Source organism: Dromiciops gliroides, chromosome 1, assembly GCF_019393635.1.
Source record: "Dromiciops gliroides isolate mDroGli1 chromosome 1, mDroGli1.pri, whole genome shotgun sequence".
NCBI classification, from domain to species: domain Eukaryota; kingdom Metazoa; phylum Chordata; class Mammalia; order Microbiotheria; family Microbiotheriidae; genus Dromiciops; species Dromiciops gliroides.
Genome location: NC_057861.1, coordinates 510,354,608 through 510,380,988, shown reverse-complemented (window position 1 = coordinate 510,380,988; position 26,381 = coordinate 510,354,608). Strand labels below are relative to the sequence as shown.

The following is a 26,381-nucleotide window of genomic DNA, read 5'->3' as shown; positions in this document are numbered from 1 at the left end:
CATAATCAACCCAACTACTCGCTTGTCTTTTTTTTTCCTTGAAAGAAATAAGGTTAAAAACACAGTCTGGGATTTTTCTGTCCATAACAATGTATTCCTATTATTAGCATTACTGTAAGACATTCTGCAAAGATACCCTGTAAATGACAGAAGAGTTGTAGCAACCCTTTTGTAATAAGACTATCAAAAAACTAAATTTGTATTTGCTGTATTGTGTTCATTTTCATAAAAATACTGAGATAACAGGAAAGAACTAAAAGAAAATCTCAAACTCAAAAATATATAGTGGTCCAGTTTTCTTTTAATGATCTTTTTAAGTACAATGGAAAACATTCAAACGTTTGAGAGCCAACACTATAGTTACTTATGAAACTTACTCAATTTTTGCATGATGTAAGACTACCCCCAAGTGGCAATAGCATAAAGTGCAACCTGACTTGGTTTAGCTTTATTCTAGTTAAGTAATTTATTAGGACTGATAGCATGTATTGAAAAGATATCCCAAGAGAATAGTCTTTAACGAGTTCCAACATTAGGGGGCACACAATTAACACTACTACTCAGTCACTCCATTATTAATACAATGGAGTCATGCTGCTTAGAAACTTAGCTACAAAAACATCTGTTACTAAACACTTGGGTAGTAAAATCACATTATTTTGAACAATATGAACAGATTTCTTGTAGCTCCAGCTCCCCTTCATCATACTCCCGTATGAAATTGTCTATTTGCATAAAAAAAGCCTAGTAAAAGGCAACTATGCCCATGTTACTGTGCTACAGTTCGGGATGACTAAAAAGCCATAAATAAATGTGCTGTTTGGGAATTTTTTCTCCAAACAGCATTCTAGTCTTTATGCCCTAAGGAAAATATATTCACATGTGGCAGAAAATTTAAACATGGGGGAGGAGGGAAATAAACAGTCATGCATATAGGCACAGTCAAACACATAAATAGGCTTTAAAAAAAAAATTTAAGATCCAGTAAAGAATGAGTTCTTTTCAAGTTCTGACTGTAAAAATAGCAGTCAACATGATGGATGCTATCCACATCCAGAGAAAGAACTGTGGAGTCTGAATGCAGATGGAAGCATACTATTTTCACTCTTTTTTGGGTTTTGTTTTTTCTTTCTTATGGTTTTTCCCTTTTGTTCTTATTCTTCTTTCACAATGTGACTAATGTGGAAATATGTTTAACATGATTTTACATGCTGTCTTGGGGGAAGGTGAAGAAGGAAGGGAGGGAGAAAAATTTGGAACTCAAAATCTTACAAAAATGAATGTAGAAAACTATCTTTACATGTAATTGGAAAAAATAGAATACTATTAAGTGGGGGGGAACAAGAATTGTTGAGAAAAAAGAAAATAGCAGTCAAAATCATAATGTTTAATATGCTCCATGCAAGGGAAGTCTGGTAGCACATAAAAGGCACAAAAATAATCATACCCTTTAACTCAATAATCACATTTTGAGGAAAGAATATATCCTGAGTCATCATAAAGAAGAAATATAAATTATATATACATATGTACATGCAAATATGTAGACACACATATATATGGCTATTATTTATAATAGCAAAGAACTGAAAACATCCTAAAAGTTCAATATGTATTGAATGACTAAATAAACTATAGTATACCTACAATGTTATATGCTCAACGCAATCAAAAATGATAAAAATGAAAAACATAAAAGGAATCAGGAAGACTATCTAAAGTAATTCAAAGTAAGGAAAACAACATAATACAGTAGAACAAGCAGTGGCACTTCCATCAGAGGACCTGGGGTATATATCCCACCTTAGATGCCTGCTGCCTGTGTGACCTTGGGCAGATTATTCATGTGTAAAATGAGTTGTTGTTTGGTTCTTTCAGTCACGTCTGACTCTGGGACCCCACTTGAGGTTTTCTTGGCAAAGTTAATTAAGTAGCTTGTCATTTTCTTCTCCAGCTCATTTTATGGATGAGGAAACTGAGGCAAACAGGGTTAAGTGACTTGTCCAGGGTCACAACAGCTACTATGTATTTGAGATCAGATCTGAACTCACAAAGATAGGTCTTCCTGACTCCAAGCCCAGTATTCTATACACTTCACCATCTAAACACCCCAAGCACAAGGATTTCCTTATTTATGTCTCCCTGCAAGGCTTCCATAAGGACGCATTCAGTCTTCCCCAGAGACACTGTGTGGATTGGTGGAAAAATGTGACCCCAGTTCACAGGTGAACTGTGATGTTTTAATCAAATAAAACACTTTGCAAACCTGAAAGTACTATAAAAATGCTAGTTATCAATCCTACCACTGTCTTTTGTTAAGTAACTATGATGTTTAATTATTCTTGCTTTTTCTATGTCTGTGAATATTCTTGCTTTTGCCTTATTGCTAAGTAAATGTAGTTCATGTGAATTTAATGGTGTCATGGTAACTGATTTGGTGTAAATGAGTATATTTTGTTATAATCCAGCATCTTACCCACCCCACTATACATTAAGCTAGTTCTTTTCATAAAAGTAAGGATTCTTCCCCCAAGACTTCTTTGGCCCAAGGGACTCAGGCCACCTGGGAGTAACCAAGCAGCTTCCCGGTGGCCTCAGGCCATTAGGACTCAAGTTTCTAGCACACTGAAAAGTATTAAAGGCCAGTCTACAGTGGAGGCAGGGCCCTTGAGACTTGAAGGATGTCCCAAAGCTATACATTGCCCTGCAAACCAGATCCATTTTGATATTTCCATATGCAGCACCCTTTCTAAATTATGGCTAAACAAAAAGTCTGTCGACTGCTGAATGCCCTACAAGTATCTCATTTCCAATACTAGATCTAAACTATCAGAAGACTGGCCAGTCAGGTCCAATTCACCTCAACACTACTAAGGGATCAGAAGACTGGAAAGTACAATGAGCATATTCCTATCTATATCAGTGTTATTCCTAAGATCCTGAAAATACAGAGAGTTGTGAGTAGAGGCCTCATTATGGTAAGTAGCCTTCTCAGGGGACCCCAACCCTTCCCATATGTCCAGAATGGAGTGCATAAGCCTTCACACAGAGCAAGAGTGAGGATCTATATCAAGTCCAGACTACAGTCAGAATTTTCTTTATGAAAAAAAGAGGACAGTCAGACTTTAACAATATCCTACAACATATCACATTCTTTTAACTGAAAGGTTCAAAGAACAAAGAGATCCTACTAGGTTTATTGTTAGTAGATTGGTTAAAAGTCTCTGATTTGGTAAAACAAAACAAGCTTTAAAAGGAAACCAAGTATATGTTAGTTTCACATAAGGTTCCTTAAGCAATTTAACCACTTTTATGCATTGATCCTCTAATTGTCAATATCAAGTGAAACATACAATAGGAAAATATGTATTGCCTATCTGGAAGGTAAGTTACTCCAGATATATCTGTGGAAAGGAATGCTTTTAATTTTTGTATTGTGCTGAAGACTTTTCTATCCCCATGTCTATGAAACACCAATTTGTTTTGATATATTACTATGGGGGAAAGGGTTGCCCTTTAAATCAGTAATTGTGTATCTCAAAACAGACACGCAAGAGTTCATTCTTCAAGAACTCCTGTTATCCAAACCATAATATTAATTTAATGACTAACCTGCTGAACTGGACTTGAACACTGATATTGAACAGACTGCTGATAGTGTGTTCATGCTCAGTCAAGAACTGAGAGGTAGAAAGATGACTGGATTTCATTTGAGAAGATGCCCACTCACCTTTTTAAAGCCAATTGATACAATCTGGTTGTGAATTGTGGAACACTAACTACTACTACCAAAGAATCTGTGGGATATAATCTCCTGGAGGGCAAGGATTTTTTTCAGCTTTCTATTTGTAATCCCAGTGCCTACAATATAATGGACACTTTTGAATGAATAAATTAAATTGGAGGATACCCAAAGAGCAATGGAGAGATGTAAAGAAGCCATGAATAGCCTGCTATATATTAACAATGATGACTCTCACAACCATAAGTAGCATAAAAGATATCCAGGAAATATATGCTCAGAAAAGGAGGTGAATCAAGAGTGAAGAATACAAGATGAATGCTGCATTGTTGTCAACATAAAGTCTATAGGCCTAAAGAATGGCTTTCAACCCACTGGATAGACCACTTAGATTTAAGAGGGACACAAACAAGAGTAACTAATAGAGGGTAGAAAAGTAAATGGGTTACAGTACATATCATTAGAAAAAGTATAATGTACTACAAAGCGGCAGTCATCAAAACTATCTGGTACTGGCTAAAAAAATAGAGTGGTAGATAAATGGAATAGGCTAGGCACAGGAAATGCAGTAGTAAATGACACTAGTAATGTAGTGTTTGATAAACCCAAAGACTCCAGCTTCTGGGATAGGAACTCAGTATTTGACAAAAACTGCTGGGAAAACTAGAAGATAGTATGGCAGAAATTAGGCATAGACCAACATCTTACACCTTATACTAAAATAAGGTCAAAATGGATACATGATTTAGACATAAGAGGTACCACAGGTAAATTAGGAGAGAAAGGAATAGTCTACCTTTCAGATCTTTGGAAAGGAAAACAGTTTATGACCAAACAAGAGATAGAGAATATTATAAAATGCAAAATGGATGATTTTGATTACATTAAATTAAAAATTTTATGCACAGGGGTGGCTAGGTGGCGCAGTGGATAAAGCACTGGTCCTGGATTCAGGCATACCTGAGTTCAAATCCGGCCTCAGACACTTGACACTTACTAGCTGTGTGACCCTGGGCAAGTCACTTAACCCCCATTGCCCCGCAAAAAAAAAAAAAATGTTGCACAAACAGAAGCAATGCATCCAAAATTAGAAGGGAGGCAGAAAGCTGGGAAACAATTTTTGTGGCCAGTACTTCTGATAAAGGCCTCATCTCTAAAATATATAGGGAACTAAATCAAATTTATAAGACTCCAAGTCATTCCCCAATTGGGAAATGGTCAAAGGATATGAACAGGCAGTTTTCTGATGAAGAAACCAAAGCTATCTATTCCCATATGAAAAAATGCTCTAAATCTCTAATGATTAGAGAGATGCAAATTAAAACAACTCTGAGGTACCACCTGACACCTATCAGATTGGCTAAAATGACAAAAAAGGAAAATAAAAAATGTTGGAGAAGCTGTGGGAAAATTGGAACACTAATGCATTGTTGGTAGAGCTGTGAACTGATCCAACCATTCTGGAGAGCAATTTGGAATTATGCCCAAAGGGCAATAAAGCTGTTCATACCCTTTGACCTAGCAATACCACTTTTGGGTCTTTTTCCCAAAGAAATCATGGAAAGGGGAAAGGGGAAAGGGACCCACATGTACAAAAATATTTATAGCTGCTCTTTATGTGGTGGCAAGGAATTGGAAGTTGAGGGGATGCCCATCAATTGGGGAATGGCTGGACAAGTTGTGGTATATGAATACAATGGAATACTATTGTGCCATAAGAAACGATGAGCAGGAAGAGTTCAGAGAAACCTGGAGGGTCTTGCGTGGGCTGATGATGAGTGAGATGAGCAGAACCAGAAGAACACTGTACACAGTATCATCAACAGTGAGTGTTGATCTACTGTGATGGACTATATTCTTCTCACCAATGCAATGGTACAGAAGAGTTCCAGGGAACTCATAGAAGAGGATCTCCAAATCCAAGAAGAAAAAAAAAAGATCTGTGGAGTACAGATGCTGAATGAACCATACTATTTCTTTTGTTTTTGGTGCTGTTGTTTTTTCTATTTTGAGGTTTTTCATCATTGCTCTGATTTTTCTCTTATAACATGACTAATGCAGAAATAGGATTAATGTTATTATGTGTGTGTGTATATATATATATATATATATATATATATATATATATATATAACCTATATCAGATTACCTGCTGTCTGGGGGGGGGGGGGGGAGGGAGGCGAGAGAAGGAGAAAAATCTGAAATTGGAAAGCCTGTATAAACAAAAGTTGAGAACTATCTTTACATGTAACAGGAAAAAAATAAAATACTTTATTAATTTTTAAAAAAAGAAAAAAAAGAAAAAACAAAAAGTATAATGATCCAGTGAAATTTTTACAACCTCACATTCTCTTGATGAGGCTACATGGTTGCAAAATCATGGGATTCTACAATCTTAAAAGAATCTAAACTGTAAATTACCCAAAGGGCTATGTAAAGACAGATGATGTGATGCCTGTAAGTAGGCTACAGAATTATGACTGGGTTAGTGATATAGCAAATGTGAAAGATAAACAATCCAAAAGGTTCAAAGAAAGACCTCTAGACCATTACATAGATTTTTTAGAAAGGATTTATGGAAAAATATGAAGAACTGGCACAGTATGAAAAGGCAATCTGTAACACCAGCAGGAATGCCCACAACAGTGAGATCACAGATCTTTCAAATTATCAAAGTACCCTTATAAATTGTGACATTGCCTCAGGTCTCTGAAGACCAATTTTGTTTTCAAAGATCAAATGTTGGCAGTCCTTGATCAGATCTGCCATTTATAACTTTGTTCCTATGAGACTAACCTGCTGCAACAATGTTTCTCCTAAAGAATTTTCCCAGACTCAGTTAACAATATTAAGCAAGAATGTGATGTAATGCTGCATAAAAAGAGCTTACAATTTAGTTAGGTGTAAAAGGTAGAAACATATGAGAGGGAAGGGACAAGAATATCACAGGGTAAGAAATGATATGGTTTCTACATCAAGTCAACAAGAAACTATGTTCCAGCACCGTACTAAGCACTGGGGATAAAAAGAAAGGCAATAGTCCCAACCTTCAAGGTACTATGTGCACCATTCCAAAATGAACAAATGAATGAATAACATTTTAAAGTGTTTATTATGTGTTAGGCACTGTGCTAAAATGCTAGGGATACAAATGTAAAGAAAAATAATCTGTGCCCTCAAGGACCTTACATTCTATAAAGAGAGACAATACACTTAGAAAAAGGAGTTTGGTCTGAGAAGCCACAGGGAGGATGAACTGAACTGAACCATAGGGTAACAGATTTAGATGTCCTTTTGGGAAGTAATGGCAGTGGTGGTTTGATTATTGTGCCCAAAACAAGAAGTAGAAGGGGAAGAAGAGTACATAGTAGAAAGGCAGGAATCAGATGACAGTGAACCATGATGAAGCCAGCTAGGGAAGGCATGCTCTCATCACTTGTGACAATGCTCCCCAGGGCAGCCCCAAAGTTCTTCACCTTGGTTAAGAAAAGTACGATCTGTTATAAAAGTAGAGGGGTGATGTCAAGATAAATACAACTACAAGATGATGCTATTTATGGAGTGTCAAGTCTTAGCTACTGCTTCCTCTAGCTAACCAGACAGGGCCCTGCATGGCCCAATACTTCCCTCGTTTTGCATCACAGGCATCCAAATAATGCCCAAATAAGTTATTTACATTTTGAATGGATGAGAAATGAGCAAAAACAAAAATTGGTTGGAGGCTATAAAAAAATACATTTTCCTATTTGCTATATTCAAGTCATGTTTAGTAATAATTAGGTGTCTAATTATAGCAGTAAAATTCAGAAAATACTGAGAAAAATTAAATTCTAACTGACTATTAACAGTGTTTTACATGTTTCAACATTAAAAAGTCAATGAAGACTCTCAAAAGCATCAAAATAAAATATTTTTCCTACAGACTTGGGGTATAAAACAGAAAATGTGTCCTACCTAAAAAAAAATCATCAATAAACTGAGTTGGAAAACAAATGGATGAGAAAATGGTGGCAAACCTGATAAAAAACAAAAATAGTCAATGCTAGAAGGGTGGTGAACTGTAAGAAAGGCACAGTAATACACTATTGGTAAAACTGAATTGTTCAAGTCATACTAGAAAACAATTTGGAATTATGTAAGAAAAGTAACTAAATTATTCATGCTCTTTCACCCAGTAATCCTCCTACTGGGCATAGATCCCAAAGAGAAAACAGAAGAAAAGGACAAAATATTTACATGAACACTTTTTCATGGAAGCTAAAAAGGAAACAAAGTGGGTGCCCATCAACTGAAGAATGGCTGAAAAAAACTGTTTTATATGACTGCAATGGAATTATTGTGTCATATGAAATGATAAAATATAAAAGATTCAGAAAAACATGGGAAGACCTGAATAAACTGGCAGAGCAAAGAGAACAGAACCAGAAGCACAATATACATGACGACTACAATAATGTAAATTAAAACAACTCAAAAAGGTAGGTAAACTCTGAGTAACAATAAAGTCCAATCTTGTCCTGGAGAGCAAATAATGAAGTACACTGACCTCACTGAGGATAGAAGGAAAGGTGTTGACTTTTTTCTCATGACTTTCCCGCATGGCTCTCATTTCTCTTTCCATTCTTTCCTCCCTCTCTCTGTATCTTCCTTCTATCTCTCCTACTTTCTCTTCAAAGTCCCTTTTGAGTGATTCCATGGCCTGAGACCAATTCATATTTTTCTTGGAAGCTTTGGATGTTGGAGCTTTGATTTTGTTATTATCTTCTTCTGAGGATGTATTCTGGTCTACCCCTCCCACAAAGAAGCTGTCTATTGTCCGCTATTTTCTTTGCCGATATCTCAAGCTGGATGTCTGATTGAAATCTGATTCTCTATGGTCAGAAGCTTGGCGTGCCTGTGCCCCTCCCCCACTGGGCCACCACCACTCAATTCGGCCCACTGGCTCAGAACCAAGGTGCTTCACCCCAACTCCAGCAGAGACTGCAGACACTTCACCCTGGCCAACCACCGAACCCCCTCACCCATCCCCTAACCAAGCCTCAGAACAAGCCACTGGTGCTGAAGACTCAGAGGTGTATGTTCCTGGATGGGTCCAGGCCTCACACTGAGCTCCTCTCTCAGTACGATCAGCAGGTGATCTCAATTGCTGTTTTTGGCTGGCAAATAGTCTCACTCTGTTCTTATGTGAGTTAGGCTACTCTGGGTTTTGTTTTGGTTTTTTTTTTATGGCATTATTTGGGAGTACATAGACAGGTTTATTGGGAACTTATGGGAGTCACAACCTCTCCTATGCCATCTTGGCTCTGCCACAGGTCTTATTTCTAATTCTTGCCATTTTAGCAACTAGGTCTTTCTCACTACGTAAGAAATCAAATATCTGAGTTCCTGGAAACTACACGGTGCTCATGACTTCCAAAACATGAGTTATTAACTCTTCAATGAAGCATTTGTTTTCCTCTACCAGAGGGGAAATGGAGACTTCCCACAGGCTGTATATACAGCTTGAAAAGCCAAATGGAAAAGGAGATAAAAAAGCTCTCTGAAGAAAATAACTGCCTAAGAATTAGGACTGAACAAATGGAAGCTAGTGACTTTATGAGAAACCAAGACACAGTAAAGCAAATCCAGCTGAATAAAAAAAAATAGAGGGCAATATCAAATATCTCCTTGGAAAAACAGCTGACCTGGAAAATAGATCCAGGAGAGATAATTTGAAAATCATTGGACCACCTGAAAACCATGACCAAAATAAAAGCCTAGACATCATCTTCTACAAAATTGTAAGGGAAAATTGCCCTGATATTCTAGAAGCAGAAGGTAAAATAGAAATTGAAAGAATCTACCAATAACCTCCTGAAAGAGATCCCAAAAGGAAAACTTCCAGGAATATTATAGCCAAATCCCAGGTCAAGGAGAAAATATTGCAAGTAGCTAGAAAAAAGGAATTCAAATACTGTGTGGCCACAGTCAGGATAACATAAGATCTAGCAGTTTCTACAGTAAAGGACTAGAGGGCATGGAATATGATATTCCGAAGGGTAAAGGAACTGGGACTAAAACCTAAAATAACCTACCCAGCAAAACTGATTATAATATTTCAGGGGGGAAAATGGGACTTCAATGAAAAAGAAGACTTTCAGGCATTTGTGACAAAAAGACCTGAAGTGAATAGAAAATTTTACTTTCAAATACAAGACCCTAGAGAAGCAAAAAAAGGTAAACAGGAAAAAGAAATCATGAGGGATATTAAAAGATTGAACTGTTTACATTCCTACATGGGAAGATAATACTTCTAACTCATAAGAACTTTTTCAGTATTAGGACTGCTGAAAGGAATACACTTAGGCAGAGGACATGGGTCTGAACTGAATATGAAGGGATGATATCTGTAAAGCATATATCCTTGTTTTTTGTGGGGCAGGCAGGGTTGGGTGGCTTATTCTGAGGCTGAATTTGGACCTGGGGCCTCCTGGGTAAAGGGCTGGTGCTTTGTCCAATGTGTCACCTAGCAGACCCATGATGGCATCTTTAAAATAAAGGGGTAAGAGAAATGCACTGGAAGAAAGGGAAAGGGAGAGGTGGAAGAGTGTAAAAAAGCTCACATAAAAGAAACAAGAAAAAGCTTATGGAGTGGAGGGGAGAATGGGGAAGGAGTGGGGGAATGAATTGGCTCAAAGAGGGAATAACATAAACACTCAAGTGGGTATAGTAATATATTTTGCCCTGAGGGAAAGTGGGAGGGTAAGGAGAAATGGGAAGGAGGGGGAAGGTGAAGGAAGGTAGGGCAGATTGGGGCTGGGTGCAGTAAAAAGCAAAAAACACTTTTGAGAAGGGATAGGGTGAAAGAAGATAGAAAATCGAGTAAATATCAAGGGGAGGGAATAGGATGGAGGGTAATACAGTTAGCAATAGTAATTGTGAAAGAAATGATGAGCAAGATGCCATCAGAAGGATGTATGAAAAATGCAAACCATCAATAGAGGAAGAACTAATGGCATTTGAATACAGATTGAAGTATAATTTATTTGTTAATTCCTCTTTCTAAAGTTATTCTGTCTATTTTCTTTCACAACTTGACTAATGTGAAGATACTTAGCATAACTGCACATGTATGACTTATATTGAATTGCTTGATTCCATAGGGAGGGTTGAGGAGGGAGGGAGGAAGAAAATTTAGAACATAGAGTTTAAAAAAATATCAATGTGAAGTATAGGAGGAGAGGAGTACAAGTATAGAATGGTACATACAGTATGAGACATAGTCATTGTGTTTGTCTGGTTTTGTGTAACTTCTTTGTTACAAGGGATGACTTATTAAACAGAAATGACTGACATAAAACCAGAAAATATGAATAATACTTACTAATAAGAAAGTGGAAAGTTCACAGTAGAGTTGGCTTTGCAAAAATCAAGACCAGGGTAATTTAAGTCCTCTGACATATACATTGGCAGTTTAACCCTAGGCCAGTCAATGAACTTCTCAGTGCCCAACCTCACTGCACCCCACCCCCCAAAAAAAAAACATCAAAAATTGTAAGCTGCAGAAAAGATGCTAGTATAGGAAGTTCTTCACCAGCCCTTTATCAATAAAATCATAGGTCTGATCCACGGGCGGGGAGGGGGGCGGGGCGGGAAAGAAATAGGAAAAAAGAAAGAAACTCATCATATTGATTATATAGTGTTAGAAAAGTAGGAATTATTTTACAAACTTGACTGATGTTAGTCCCTCTTCTACCAACATTCCAGCTTTTTCAAACACAAAACTCTCTAAACTTAGTTCCCCTCCTCCTATTGGTCTATGCAATTATGTCTATAGGCAACAAAGAAAAGTATTATAAATGCCTTATGTTCAGGGGTTTGTATTGTATAAAATTTATTAATGCTGAGATTTAACAATTCTGTAGTTAAAAATACTGTGAAGTTAGTTTGCTTAAAATGAAGAGCACTCTGGCCTTGGGAAATAAATGCAATGCTGGCAGAAGTATCTATCATTAGTGTTAAAATCTGAAAGTACACACAGTAATCTACAAAAATATAATAGTGACTAGTGAAGATAAACAATTTGTGGTTTGAGTTTTTAATGTTAAGAAAGAAACAGCTACTGAAATTGTAAAAAGAAAAAACAAACAAACAAAAAAAACATATAAACTTACCAACTACTGATGCACCTCTTTCTGCAAAAGCCAGGGCATACGCTCGTCCCAATCCTAGTTTAAAATTAAAATTAAAAATTAAACAATCAGTATTATTTTCCTTTCCCACTATACTCAAGCCAAGTTTTACAATAATTAGTAGAAGCCTAATTACAGCACCAAAATTCAGAAAATACTGAAAAAATATAACAAATATTTAGATTATTCTTATACTAAATCACACCATTGAAAAGTAAGCTTTGCAATACTAAAAACTGCCATTCAAATGAGTTATTTTAGTGTTTGAGCCACCTTGAAAGTTTAAGGAATTAGGAAAAGTAAGAACCTAAGTACCTCCTCTTCCCCAATCTTCATCATATTCAATAAAGTAGAGGATAAGAAATTTATCTGAGTATGATGGTTTTAGGAAACCCAAGTACTTAAGCTTCTCCTAACAAAAATCAAAGAGTTGTAGTTCAATAAGAGACACCACCAAAAAGCCAGAGGACTATAATCAAGTATAAATAAGTCCTTTCTCTTAGGATCTTGGTGAATGGGAAGGTTAATCTCCCCTCCTACACACTCCCTATGAAATCTGAATATGCATTTCACATATAGAACCCAGGAAAAAAACATAAGCACTTCTATAAGGTCCCTGATTCTCATTTGAAAGAATAACTCAGGGTCATTCTCTCTGCACTTATCACATAATTGGCATGTATACTATGTGTTCATTGTTTCTTTGCTTCTTGTTTTTACTTCTAAAACCAGCTACATAAAGTGTACATTTGGTTCCAGATAATCCCATAGTTCCTGGCATCATACAGATAAGAACATTCACATCCATTTTGTTGGCTACTTTTCAGTGACCCAAGGAGTAGTGAACCCTATTCTCATCCCCCTCAACTAATAACTACTCTCAAAGGCACTTTGCTACACCAATTACAATCTCTGAACACTCCGGAAAAGAAGAGAGCCTCTCTAGCACATGTCAGATATGGGACATTTCCTATACAAAAAAGGAGAACTAGGAAGCCACCACTAGTGATGATGCCACTATAATCTGGGAAGCTGATACATCATGACCCCCAATCTGGATTCAGATTTAGAGGGCTACAGTTTCCCATTCCTGTCTCCAGGTGACTAAAAAAGATATTATTTAATAAGTATTTTTAAAATATTTAATAATATGGGGGCAGCCGGGTGGCGCAGTGGATAAAGCACCGGCCCTGAATTCAGGAGGACTTGAGTCCTCCTGACCTCAGACACTTGAAACAACTTACTAGCTGTGTGACTTTGGGCAAGTCACTTAACCCCCATTGCCCCGCAAAAAAAACACACACACACACACACACACAAAAAAAAAAAATCATCAAAGTCAAAGGATGTAGACAGCTGTAAAACAAAGAGACAGGTGGCACCAGGCAAGAAACTAAGGCAGAAAATGACACAGATATAGTACTCATTGTTCCTTCCATATCCTTTGAAGTTTTCCCCAAAGGAACATAGGAAGGTATGAGGAGAGGGGGAAAAGAAGAGTTACAAGGGAGGTATAATGTGACTATGTCTGGGCCTTATTTTCCACATCTATAAAATGAGGGGGCTGGACTGATGGGAAAAGTGGGCTCTCTAACTCAGAGTATGAGTTACTGAGGTACATGTGTGGGGTGCATATGTGGCAAAGGACTCCTAATACTGAAAGTCCTTCCTCTCGGTGCAGAGCCTTCACCCAGTCCCCTTCCAACGCAGCTCTCTGCTCAGGCAGGGTCCCAGGGTCTGCTTCTTTTTTGTTTGTTTGGGTTTTGTTTGTTTTGTTGTTGGGGGGGGGCGGGGCGATGAGGGTTAAGTGACTTGCCCAAGGTCACAGAGCTAGTAAGTATCAAGTGTCTGGAGCTGGCTTTGAACTCAGGTCCTCCTGAATCCAGGGCCACTGCTTTATCCACTTGCACCACCTAGCTGCCCCCTGCTTCTTTTTTGAATCTAGGGTATAGAAATGCACCTGAGGAACAAGAACATTCTCTGAAGCTGCCTCCTCCCTGAGATGATTACCTCTCCAAATCCAAGTCTCTTTCTGCTTCTGATTGAATGCCTTCTCTTAGTGTTGCTCCAACTCCTCTAAGAGCCAAAGAGGGGAAAGTTCGCTCCTCTCTATTAAGTTTCCAAATCTAGCTCTTCCTCTGTTTCTGGCACTTCTGGCTTCTGCTACTTCTAGCTGCAACTATCTCAAACTTGAAATCCTCAACTCTGAACCTTGAAACCTCCACTAAGTCCCCTCCAGATATAAATCTACAATCTTATCTTATGTGAAATAACAGCACCAAAGAAGGCCCAGAATCAGGAAGACTCATCTTACAGAGTTCAAATCTGGCCTCAGACACCTACTAGTTGTGTGACATGGGCAAGTCACTTAACCCTGCCTCAGTTCCTCATCTGTAAAATGAGCTGGAGAAGGAAATGGAAAACTACTCCAATATCTCTGCCAAGAAAACCTCAAATGGGGTCGGACACTACTGAAAAATGCCTAAACAACAACAAAAAATGTCACAGGGTCGTTGTAAGGATCAGATATGATATTTGTAAAGTACAGTGCAGGGAACAGAGTAGGCACTTAATAAATGTTTGTTCTCTTCCCCATCTTTCTACTAGATTTTTTGTTTTTGTTTTTGTTTTGCAGGCAATGAGGTTAAGTGACTTGCCACAGGTCACACAGCTAGTAAGTGTCAAGTGTATTATGAGGCCGAATTTGAACTCAGGTCCTCCTGAATCTAGGGCCGGTGCAACTAAAATGACTCTTGGATATACCATAAATTTGGCTCCTAAGGTTCCCAACTCTACTTATACCTCTCTGGTCCCTACTTGTCAAAAATTTAGTTCTTCCCTGAATTACCACTTATTATTTCAACCAAAAGCAAAGTTTTATTTTTTCAAATGAATTCTTATTACAGAAATAGCTCCTAATCATTTTTGCATTTTTAGAAAATGTGCTATTCAAAGTGTCTAGCTCCACAAAACAGGTGCAGCATTTTGGATTAACTGCCAGCTTTAGGCAGAATTCCTCTCACTATAATGCTGAATTCAATACAGCCTACCTCTAGAGGTCTCGGGAGATAAGGGACTGGCCTCAGTATCCCCATCCCCCCAGTACAAAACCTTGCAAATAGACACTGCATAAATTTTTTTTTTAATGGAATCAACATCCTTGAGGTTTCTTAAATTAAATCCTCTGAAAAGTAAATTGTCATTTGAACAGTCAACATATGCTTTATTTCCAGACCTCAGTCGGTTGAGACGAACCTTTAACCTTCGGGCTGCAAAGGCCACTAAATCGGTAGGATCAAAGTCCCTTTCAAACCAAAATGCTTGAAGTCCAGACAAACTTTCATCTAATTCTATAAGACCACAAGCCAAAAAATGCAAATGTGCTTTTCGGTTTTAAGAGCAAAAAGCATGAGGGCCACTCTTCTTGAACAGAAACAGAATATATTTTAAAGTACCTGAAAAAGGTAAAGGGAAAGAGGGAAGATAGCCTAAGGATTGGGGGGGGGGGGCGGGCGGGGAGGATTAAGAGTTTGCATTTTGCTCCCTCAGCGTCATAGCCACTAAACGCTTCCTCCACCAACCTCAGAGGCCCAAAATCTGGATGGCCAGGATTCCTCCCCGCCCCCACCCTAAACTTCACCGCTCCAACCATCCCCCTCCCCTTTCCCACCTCCCCCAATCCCAGGATAGCGCCGCTACTGCATCAAGCAGAAAGGGGCCCAAGCCGAAGACAGTGCGCGCGCATCCCCTCGCGACGGGGCGTGGGAGGGGGATGAGGAGGAGCACCCGTGCGAGCGAACGTTCCCCAAGCTGTCGCCGCTTGCTCACCTCCCCCCGCACCGGTGACCAGCACCACCCGCCCGTCGAATCTCAGTTGCCCGTCCATAAGTCCTGCTCACAGCCACAAACACACCTACAATAACCCCACACAGAGGCGTACAGGGCTCTGCGCAGCGGGGGAGGTGTGGCGAAGGGGAGGCGGGGACGGGGCGGGGAACCAGAAAAGGAGGAAGGAGACAGAGATTAGCCCTGTTACTCTAAGAAAGGGACCGGGAATGCGTGAGCAACTAAGGGAGAGGAAGTGCTGCTGCACGGCCCCGAGGCCACTTGGGAAATGTAGTCCGGAATCTTCTCGGGCCTTTCCCCGACCTAACCCAAGCAACCTTTGCTGAGGCTGAACTGCCTATGCTTGACTGGCCTGGGAGACCGGTGGTGCTGCCTCGGAGACAAAATGGTGTGGTTATCAGCTTTCAGGCACAGGTTTCCCCAAGAAGGAGGGGATTTAGAGAGACCGCCGTAAAGCGAGACTGGGCAAATAACCTTCATGGGGGGGGGGGGGGGCGGGGAGGAAAGAGGAAAGAGCCTGGGTTGGAGCCAGAGGACTTTTGGGCTTGAATTCTACTTGTGCAATTTAGCAAGCCACTAAACCTCTAAGGCCCTGAATTTCTTCAAGTGGGCATTGAGAGGGTTGCACTCCCTCAATATAATAAGAAGCAATGTTCAGGTGCCTTACAGCACGATTTATGAATCCCCTCACTCCCCACCCCACCCCACCCCCCACCCCGCTCCTACAACCACCGTCGGGGCAATCAGCATAACGTGGAAGGGGACTTCCTCCTTACCAGCCCCCATGTGTCTACCTGCTACCCAAGGGCCATCGCTAGAAGAATCCAAGGTTCACTAATCCAGGCCCTTTGTTCTCTTAAACACAATATAGATTGTGAGAGAAAGCACTAGCACTTGTGTGGATGTGGAAAGGAATCAGGTATGAGGGAAAAATCCATCCTCTTCTCAATAATTCTCAGGAACTCAGCAGCGAGATGACAAAGGCTTTATTTTCTTCTCATGAGAAGGAGGCACCCTAGTGTGCAGCTAGTGGGTGCCCAGAAAGCGGGCTCGCAGGCCCTGTTTTATACCCTAGTCCCTAACGCAAATGGACCTTCCCCTTTTTCATCACTGGTTGGGGTTACAATCTATACGCGAAAACTAGCTAATCGTAATGCAGTATTCCCACCCCTCTTCCTTGTATGGGCATAACTCAGGAGTGGACCTTATACTTCCTTATATGGACAGAACTCTGGAGAGGACCTAATTGAGACCAGGGCTCCTTGAACCATGTGACCTTGCTAACCTGAGGGGGAGGAGGGGATCTGAGACCTTTGTCCTACAAACAGGTCAGGGGAGTATGACTGACTGTTATATCCACATTGAGAGGAGACAACTACCCATTTCTCACATCAGGTAAAAGGTGATGTTTGAGGAAAAAAGAGCTTATGTGGGGCAGAGGTGAGGATGGAATGCATTCCAGGCATGGAGAATGGCTAGTAAAAAGGCAGAGAGTGAATGGAGTGGTTTGTGTAAAGAACAAGAAAATGGCCAATTAAGTTATGATTACAGAATACAGGATGGGAAATGATGTTCATTAAAGCTGGAAAGAAAGGTGGGGACCATGTTTGCATTCTTTTTTAAGAGACAGAGAATTTATTTATCCTAGAGGCAATTGAGAACCACTGGACTTGATCGAATAGGGGAAAAATATGATCACATCTGCTTTTTTTTTTTTTTTGGTGAGGCAATTGGGGTTAAGTGACTTGCCCAGGGTCACACAGCTAGTAAGTGTCAAGTGTCTGAGGCCAGATTTGAACTCAGGTACTCCTGAATCCAGGGCAGGTGCTCTATCCACTGCGCCACCTAGCTGCCCCCACATCTGCTTTTAAGGAAAATTACTGACAACAGGGATTGCAGTGATAAGAAATTTGAGGTAGAGAAACCAATTAGAAGGCTGCTGACAAAGCAAGAAATAGTAATTGCTTGAATTAAGGTGGCAGCTGTGTGAGTTGAAAGAAGAGGTCATATGTGAGAGATACAGTAGAGGTAGAAATGGCAAAATTTGAGAACCCTTGAGATATATGGGGTGAGGGAGAGTTAGAAGTCAAACATAATGCTGAGATTACAACCGTAGGAAGCCAGAAGGATGGTTGTGCCTTCAAAAGATATCATGAAATTGTAAAGGGGGTAGGGGAAGGAAGGAGATAGTAAATTCTGCGTGGACATATTGAGCTCCAGGTGTCTCTAAAACATTCAGTTTGAAATGTCTAATAGACAATTGGTAATAAGGAACTGAAGTTCTGGAAATAGGCTGGGGATGGATATATAGATCTGTGAGCCATAATGATGATAATTGAATCTATGGGAGCTGAAAAGGTTACAAAGAAAGTGGAAGGGCACCTAGGAATTGGGCCTAGGATATAACCTTAAAGTATCCATAGTTGGAGTATGATAAGTCAGTAAAGGAAATGGAAAAGCAGCAGTCAGACATATAAGAAGAACCAGGAGAAAATAGTGTCACAAAAACTTATGGAGGAGACAGCTTCCAGGAAAAGAAGGTGGTCAGCAGAGTCAAGTGCCGCAAATAGTTTGAGGAATATGAGAACAAAGAAAAGATTTGGCAGCTAAGAGGTGTTGGTAATTTTGTAGGGACCAGTTTCAGTTAAGTGATGAGGTTGGAAGCCAGATTTCAAAGGATTGAGAATTGAGAGAAGAGGAAGTGTGGACAGGACATATAGACAACTTTTGCAAGGAGTTTGGCTTTGAAAGAGTGTAATAATAGTAAGACAGCTTAAAAGGATGGTAGGACCTAGGAAAAGGTTTGTCGCGGGCTTTTTAAGTATGTGGAGAGAGGGGAGAGACAGGCATGTTTGGAGGCAGAGTAGATAAGGTATGTCAGAAAGGAAAGAAGGAAGATTTTGAGGTTGCAGTATGCTAAAGACCATGAAAGGAAGATAATATCAAGCATACAAATAGAGCCACCTCATCAAAGACTGGGGAAGGGAAGAAATAGTGGGGCATGATAACAAAGAGTTTAAAGATGAAGAGAAATTAAGAATAGATAGCTCACATTGTCTTAATCTTTTTCACTAAAGAAAGAGACAATGTCCTCAGTTTGTACTTGTACTACCAACCACACAAGATTTATTTTTTGGTTTTTTTTAAAGAAAATGCTTTGTATGTTATAAAGCATTAGATTATATTAAGTTATATTTTATTTTTCTTTAATATTGCCTGTTATTTCTATGATTATTCTTTGATTTATCAATCCTTTTTTGTCAGTCCTTTATAATTAAATTATTCAATCTCCATTTAATTTTCAAATTCCATTTATTGATTATAGAGTTTATTATTTTTAGCTCAGCGAGTGATATTTTTAATATTTCTGCCTTTAGTTCTTTATGGGGTTTTTATGCCCAAGCATATGTTCAATTTTTGTAAAGCACTATTCACATCTGAGAAATGTATATGTTCCTTTCTATTCCTATTTAGTAATCCTCAGGCATCTATCATATGTAACTTTTCTAAAATTCTGTTCTGGTCCTTAACTTTTTCCTGCTTTGTCTTTTTGTTAGATTCACTTAGTTCTGACAGGTACATTGAAATCGCAACTATTATAGTTTTGCTGACTTTTTTCTCCATGTAATTCATTTCGGTTTTCCTTTAAGTAGTTAGATGCTATCCCATTTGATGCAAATATATTAAATATTGATATTATATAATTACCTCTGATGCCTTTAAGCAAAATATAGTTTCCTTGCTTATCTCATTTAACCATGTCTCTTTTTACTCTTGCCTTTTCTGAGGTCATGATTCCAACCTCTGCTTTTTTTAGTTCATCTGAAGCATAATATGCTTTGTTCTAACCCCTCATTTTAAGGCTGTGTGAATCTATAACTCAAATGTGTTTCATAAAAACAACATATTGTTGAATTGTACTTTCTAATCCATTCTATTGTCTTCCAGGTTGTGTGAGTTCATCCCATTCATGTTCATGGTTATGATTCCTAATTATTCATTTCCCTTCAGTATATCCTCTTACACTTTTTTCTCCTCTTGCGATCCCCCAACTTCTTTTACAAAATGGAAGGTAGAGAAAGAGAAGGAATGTGATCAATACAAATAATCTACAAATAATAGTGATTACCCTGCCTCATTCTCCCCACTACCTGAAGGCCAGATATATTACATTTCACTCCTTCCCCAGAGTTCTCAGATATACTTAAAGGAGCTTGATATTTTCTTTTTTTCTCTCTTTACTCAAGAAACCACTGATTGTGTTACCCCAATTTTAGGGAACCCTTGAACCTCAGTTCCATTTAAACACTTAATAAGCAGATTAGCTTTTACAAATGTAAAAAGTTTATTAACTGGGCCCTAATCTGTGAATTCCTGGCTGCCTATCTGACTGCTTTTAATTTAGTATGGTCCATTTATAAATTCCCCCACTGCTTCTCCTAAATTGATAAGCAAAAGATTAGGAAGCCTCTTTCAATTGTTCAAATTAAACACAGGGTTTATTTATGAGAATGAACTTAAAAATAAGAATAAAGCAAGAAATACGGCCTGACTGTGTGTTTTTTTGTTTTTGTTTTTTTGAAATGGCTCTTAATTTTTTTTATTATTATTTTTGGGGGCAGCAGGGCAATGAGGGTTAAGTGACTTGCCTAAGGTCACACAGCTAGTGTCAAGTATCTGAGGCCAAATTTGAACTCAGGTCCTCCTGAATCCAGGGCTGGTGCTTTATCTACTGCACCACCTAGCTGCCGCCTGACTGCGTTTTAAACTTTTTTTTCTGCTGTTGCTCCGGCTGCTTGCAGTTCCAACCCCTAAGCTGCGTCTCTTGCCTGTGGATATGGCCACCTGTCTGCTGTCTGCCCTTACAACCCCTTTCTCTGTCTAGCCCTTTCACTGTCAGCTGCCCCCTCTCTGTCTCTGTAGCATTCCTGTAGCGCCCCCTCTTCTAACTTCTCTCTCTGTAGCGACTCCCCTACTAAATGAAAGCCCCGCTTCGTCTCTACCTCCCAGCCTATATAACCCTTCTCTCCCCTCAAACCTCGGGCTGACCGGATGCCACACGCCAAGCTAATTCCTTGGCGGCGCCCCGGACTATCCAGGGGGGCCCAATGCCCCCCTGCCTGCCCGCACCAGTGGCCAGCCCGGGTGAGACCGGGATCTCTGAGGGTATATCCCCTCAAGGTGGAGGGAGTTAGGGCTTTCCCCAGCCCTCCTGGGCCATCCCAAAGGCTCCAAGGCCCACGGGCCTTCTCAGCTCCCCGACTGAAGCATAAGGGGAGGAGTGCCCGTCTGGCTCAGAGAAAAAAAACCTGAGAGCCTGGGGCTAATTTTAGCTGCTCACACAAATGAATATTTACTTCAAAGGTATAATAAAAACAAATATACCAATATCTCCTCTCCCTCCAACACATGGGGGCATAATACCCCCAAACAAAAAACACTTCAGTCTTTGGGAAAGGGTTTAGTTTCACGGCTTACCTAAGTTCCTTTATATCAGTGTCCCAACAAGTTCCAAGTTCAAAGACCCTCTAGGCTTCAGCCCCTGCATCCTGACCTCTCGGGACTTTCCTTCTATGCTAGCACAACGTCTGAACTATAATCCAGTCTTCAAGGTGCCCATGGCCTGAACTCCTAAAGACTCCATCACTTGTCCCTAAAAATAAATAGGACAAATGAAAGAGATCAAAATCCCAACCCCCACCTTTTCAGGGCCACAGTGCCTAAAAGAAAGGGGGGGAAGTAACTCAGAGGAACTACACATTGTCTTCTCTCAGAAACAAATCCCCACTGTTTCCCACAAGGATGCCTCTATTTTAGGTAATTAGGCACTGATCAAATCCTTGTTTTATTTATTGAAGAGGTCTACTCACAGAACCACTATTCTTCCTTCATTTCCTTTTTAATCTCCCTCTTATGATCTACCCTCCCAAATTTAAAGTTTATTATGCTTGTATCCAATTTTCTCCTGGACTCCTCTCTTGCTCTTTTTTTTTTTGGGGGGGGGGGGCAGGGCAATGAAGGTAGTGACTTGCCCAGGGTCACTCAGCTAGTAAGTGTCAAGTGTCTTGAGGCTGGATTTTGATACTCAGGTCCCTCCTGAATCCAGGAACAGTGCTTTATCCACTGCACCACCTAGATTCCCCCCTCTTCTCTTACCCTTTTTTTTTTGTTGTTGTTTTTTGGTGAAGCAATTGGGGTTAAGTGACTTGCCCAGGGTCACACCACTAGTAAGTGTTAAGTGTCTGAGGCCGGATTTGAACTCAGGTACTCCTGACTCAAGGTCGGTGCTCACTGCGCCACCTAGCTAACCCCTCTTCTCTTACTCTTAAACCACCCTCTGCCCTTTCCATGACCCCTGCCTGTTTCCCTATAAAGTTTAACGAATGTTTACACCAGACATGTTTGTATATGTGTATACAATCTTCCTTTGTCCCCCCCCTTGGTGGAGTAATATGCATGGAGATACCACTCCACCACCCCCTTCTCCACATTTGTATAATCTTATATACCCCAACTTATGAAACATAGTAATTTCACACCTTTCTACTACATTTTCATCCTTAGTGTACTAATTTATCACTACATTTTATTTCTTCTCTTAAGACTATCAACACAGAACAATACTACCTTAATCCCTCTGGCTGTTTAATTCTGTTTTAACTTTTGTAGACATTCGGGATACTGAACAGTAGTCTCTTTTCTCCCACTAGGAAAGCAAGAACTTCATCATCAGTTAACCCTTTCCCTTTCTAGATTTTTCTAGATTTCTCTAGATTCCTATGCTTTCATTGCAAATCATCAGCTCACTTTGGCCATTTCATCAGGAATGTTTAAAAGTGCTCTATTAAGTTAAAGATCCATTTTTTCCCCTAAGGGTTTATACTCAGTCTTGCGAGAAGTTTTTTTGGTTTTTAAACTTGTATCTTTTACCTTTTGAAATAATGTATTCCATGGCTGTGATAGAAATGGTTGTGTCTGCCTCAATTGGCAGGATAGATTATTCAAGTCCTGGGGGACTTCTCCCCCTTTACCATTCTTCCTTTTTACTGCCTGAGTTAACAGCTAACCAGTAGAGCATGGTCCTCTCAGATAAGAACAAACTACATAATTCAAGCCCTAAAAGTTTATTCCCGCTCCCCAAAATTTCCCTTCCTTTTCCCTGCTGAGTCAACAGAGGTTTTCTAAAGTTAGATAACAAGGAATCATAACTTTTCAGGGTCTGGTCATCCCAGGGGTGGGGGCAGCCACTGTGGTGCCACATTTGGGGGGGGGGGGCGAGGGCAAAGGGGGTGGTCTATATGTTTAGAAGTGTCAGTAAAGAATGTGAACCCAGATGGGGGAGGGGACCTGAGTTAGATCTAGGATAAAAGGAGGGGGACTTCACTGGAACAAATTGCAGTACCTAAAAGGTGGTCCCTGCCTGTCCTTGTAAGGTTGAAAATAAATGGCCCTTCCTGCTTTGCACCAGACTGGGGGTCCTGTATCAGTTTATCTGTTTCTTACAGATTTCTCCCCTTTATAAGTATTTGCTACAAGTTTAGTGAGATCCTTCACCTATGGTTCTTTGGTATTTAAATGATTTCTTCACTAGTGCTTGCAGCATATTTTGTCTTTGCCCAGAGAGTCCTGGATTTTGGCTGATAGTCTTACAAAGAAATGAAGGTAGGGAAAGAGATGAAAGTATGATCAACATTTGTGATCTTAATTGAAGAGACATGCTTCCTTCCACTCTATCACCTTTCCCCCTCTTCACCTAACACAGGTCCAGATTATTGATTCTTATACTTTCTTACTTTCATTTTAATCCCCTCCTTTATGTTCCCTCTCAAAGGTGAAGTTTGTTTTGCTATTCCCTCCCAAACTCTCCCCTCCCTCTTAAAGCTACCTCTCTCCCTTTCTATGTCCCCATGTGTTTTCCTGTGAGTAGAAGTATTTATACAACAAACTGTGTTATATTTTCCTTTGTTCAGTTCAATAAGGGAGTCTCATGAGATGTCCATTCCTCAAACTCCAAACTCATGTTTATATATAATTTTCTTCTTGTACACTTCAATTCAAAGAAATAATAAACTCTTTCCCCTTATTCTTCCTTTATTTGCCAATGCATTCTTTTTACTTCTCTCATTTTTTCACCTCTTAAAATCATCAGACACTAATCTACCTCCAGGCCCCTGTCTGTTTGTCTTTTGTTATTCACTCTGTGACCTTTAAATTGTTGTAGGTTATTCTCTCTTTCTGTTTTACCTCTTATACTTTTGACTCTCTCAGTCTCGTGTAATGGTGTTGACTCATTTTCTCAGTCTGTTAGTTCTGGTTTTGACTTTGTACCTGGTTTTGTCCTGATTTCAAGGTATAACTTTTACCTTTCTGGGCATGTCTGGTTTCACAGCACTATAAAATTCATACCTCTTTGTCTCCCTATTTCCCAATGTCCCTTAGTCAGAGCTACAGGTTTCCCATCTCCCTACTTCATTCATAGTTAGAGCACTAAAGATTTCTAAGCCTCCTGGAGCATACCTGATCAGTGTACTGCAGGCTTCCATTCCCCATAGGGGAGTTTGGTTAGTTCACTGCAAGTTTCTGTCTCTCAGATTATCATCTATAAAAGACCTGTGGTCTTCTGGTTCTGCAGAGCATACCCATTTAAAGTACTGTGAAATTTGTTACCCCTGGAGTATCCTGGTCAGCACTGAAGTTTTCAGTCTTCACAAATCACCCCAAGTCATACTGCTGGGACCTTCAGGTTCCCCTAGAGAGTCCCTAGTTAGAGCACTGGAAGGCTTTAGGCCTGTTTACCTGAGCTGGCACTGACTTCCTGGGTAGGCCTCCTTCTCAGTGCCTGAAGGCTTCTTGCTTTCTTTTTGTGAAGTTCTGGGATGAATTTTTTTCCTCTTAAGATTTTTTTTATATTAATAAATCTGTGCCCTTTTAAGAACTTTGGGTATACATTGTCTCCTTTATGATATTTAACCATGGCTATCTTAACTGAAGTCTCTTGACTAGATTTCTCTAAAGTCTCTTGCTGCTACCAAAAAAATAATTCTATGATCCAAAATGTCAAAATGAGAGTTGTGTACAAGCATGCTATAAGAATTCAGAAGACAAGGAGCTAGGTGGTTCAGTGGATAAAGCACCAGCCCTGGATTCAGGAGGACATGAGTTAAAATCCAGCCTCAGACACTTAACACTTACTAGGTGTGTGACCCTGGGCAGTCACTTAACCCTCATTGCCTGGGGGGGGGTGGGGGGGTTCAGAAGACAGTAATAAACACTGGATAGGACTATAGTCAATGTACATACGGAGAATAAATAAAACTTAAGCTACACCACAAATGAAAATTTGAGAAGAGAGAGAGGGTATTCAGTTAAGAAACCCTCTGACACTTACTCAAACAAATCATTTTAGCATCTGTTGAAAGAAAGGAAAAGTTGAATATACTCTCTATCCTTTCTCAAATAGTTATATTTATAGATCTATAGGCACAGAATCTACAGATAGGTAGATGTTGCTATAAAAAGTTTATTAGGTGTTGGAATATGTTTAACATAACAGTTGCACATGTATAACATATATCAGATTGCTTGTCTTCATGAGGAGGGGGAAGGAGGGAGGGAGAAAAATTTGGAAACTCAAAATCTCACCAAAAAATGAATGGTTGAAGAAAAAATTGAGATGTGAGTAAATAAAGTCTTTAACTTGAGTGCCCAAAAAAAAAGTTTATTAGGGTTAATCTTGAGCAATGTTTTCAAGAGCACCTTCTAAGAGTACTCGTCACTCAAACACCTGTTGTCCCCAATTTATTTCTTTTATTCCTCAATACTTGTCATCTGATCTCCATTTCTTTTCAGAAGAAATACATTCATAAAGATAAAAACTCCTTCAGGATACAGTGGCTGCACCAATCTTCCACTTTCCTATAGACAGAGTATATTCCTTTCACTACAGAAGAAAAGCCCTTTTTAATCTTTCATGTTCTAGGCCTTGATTTCATTTTTTAGTCCAGGTGGACCTTGATTCTTATTGTCATTCCTAGTCAATGATAGTATTCCTTTCTGTTAGTAAACTTGTCAGTCTTTTTTCCATCACCTGTAACTGGTTATTTTCATCATTGTTTATTCCCTTGGAGCTTTTTTTCCAGTTTCTCTTAAATTTCATACATTTAGTAGAGGAATCTTACTTTCATGTTAAAAACTTTCTTTTTAAACTGTCTTCCTTCTCTCTCCTACTCTGAAAGTACAAAGGGCATTCTAAGTCCCTATCCCATTGCTACTTTGTACAAAAGTTTTCTTTGAACCTCTTCATTTCTGACCTGGGCCAGATGACCCCTCTTTAGGCAGCCTCCTGGCTTTTGGGGGGGGGGGGTGGCAAGCACCATATTGATGTCAACGCCTGATCACCTTTAGACCCAGAACTCCTGAGCTCAAGTGATCCACCAGGTTTAGCCTTCCCAATAATAAGAACAAGAGGTATATGACACAATACTCAGCTGCATATAAAAAAACCTACTTAGAAAAGATTAAATGTTACCCAGTGTTACCCCTTGGTATGGGACTTTCTCCTCATTGGTAAAGATCAATGCCTCCCTGCATAAGGGGCAGGGTAAAATTGGCAAGGAGAGGAG

At 39.6% G+C, this 26,381-nt stretch overlaps 1 protein-coding gene across 1 annotated transcript in view; it reads right to left on the bottom strand.

Moving 5' to 3' along the window:
- HSD17B4 (hydroxysteroid 17-beta dehydrogenase 4) overlaps positions 1-15,939 on the bottom strand; it is a 119,920-nt gene extending 103,981 nt beyond the window's left edge. Inside the window, 2 exon segments of the mRNA XM_043976125.1 lie at positions 11,896-11,949; positions 15,742-15,939. Coding sequence (XP_043832060.1) covers positions 11,896-11,949; positions 15,742-15,799 — 112 coding nt within the window. The 5' untranslated portion in view covers positions 15,800-15,939.
- Between the last annotated feature and the right edge of the window lie 10,442 nt (positions 15,940-26,381).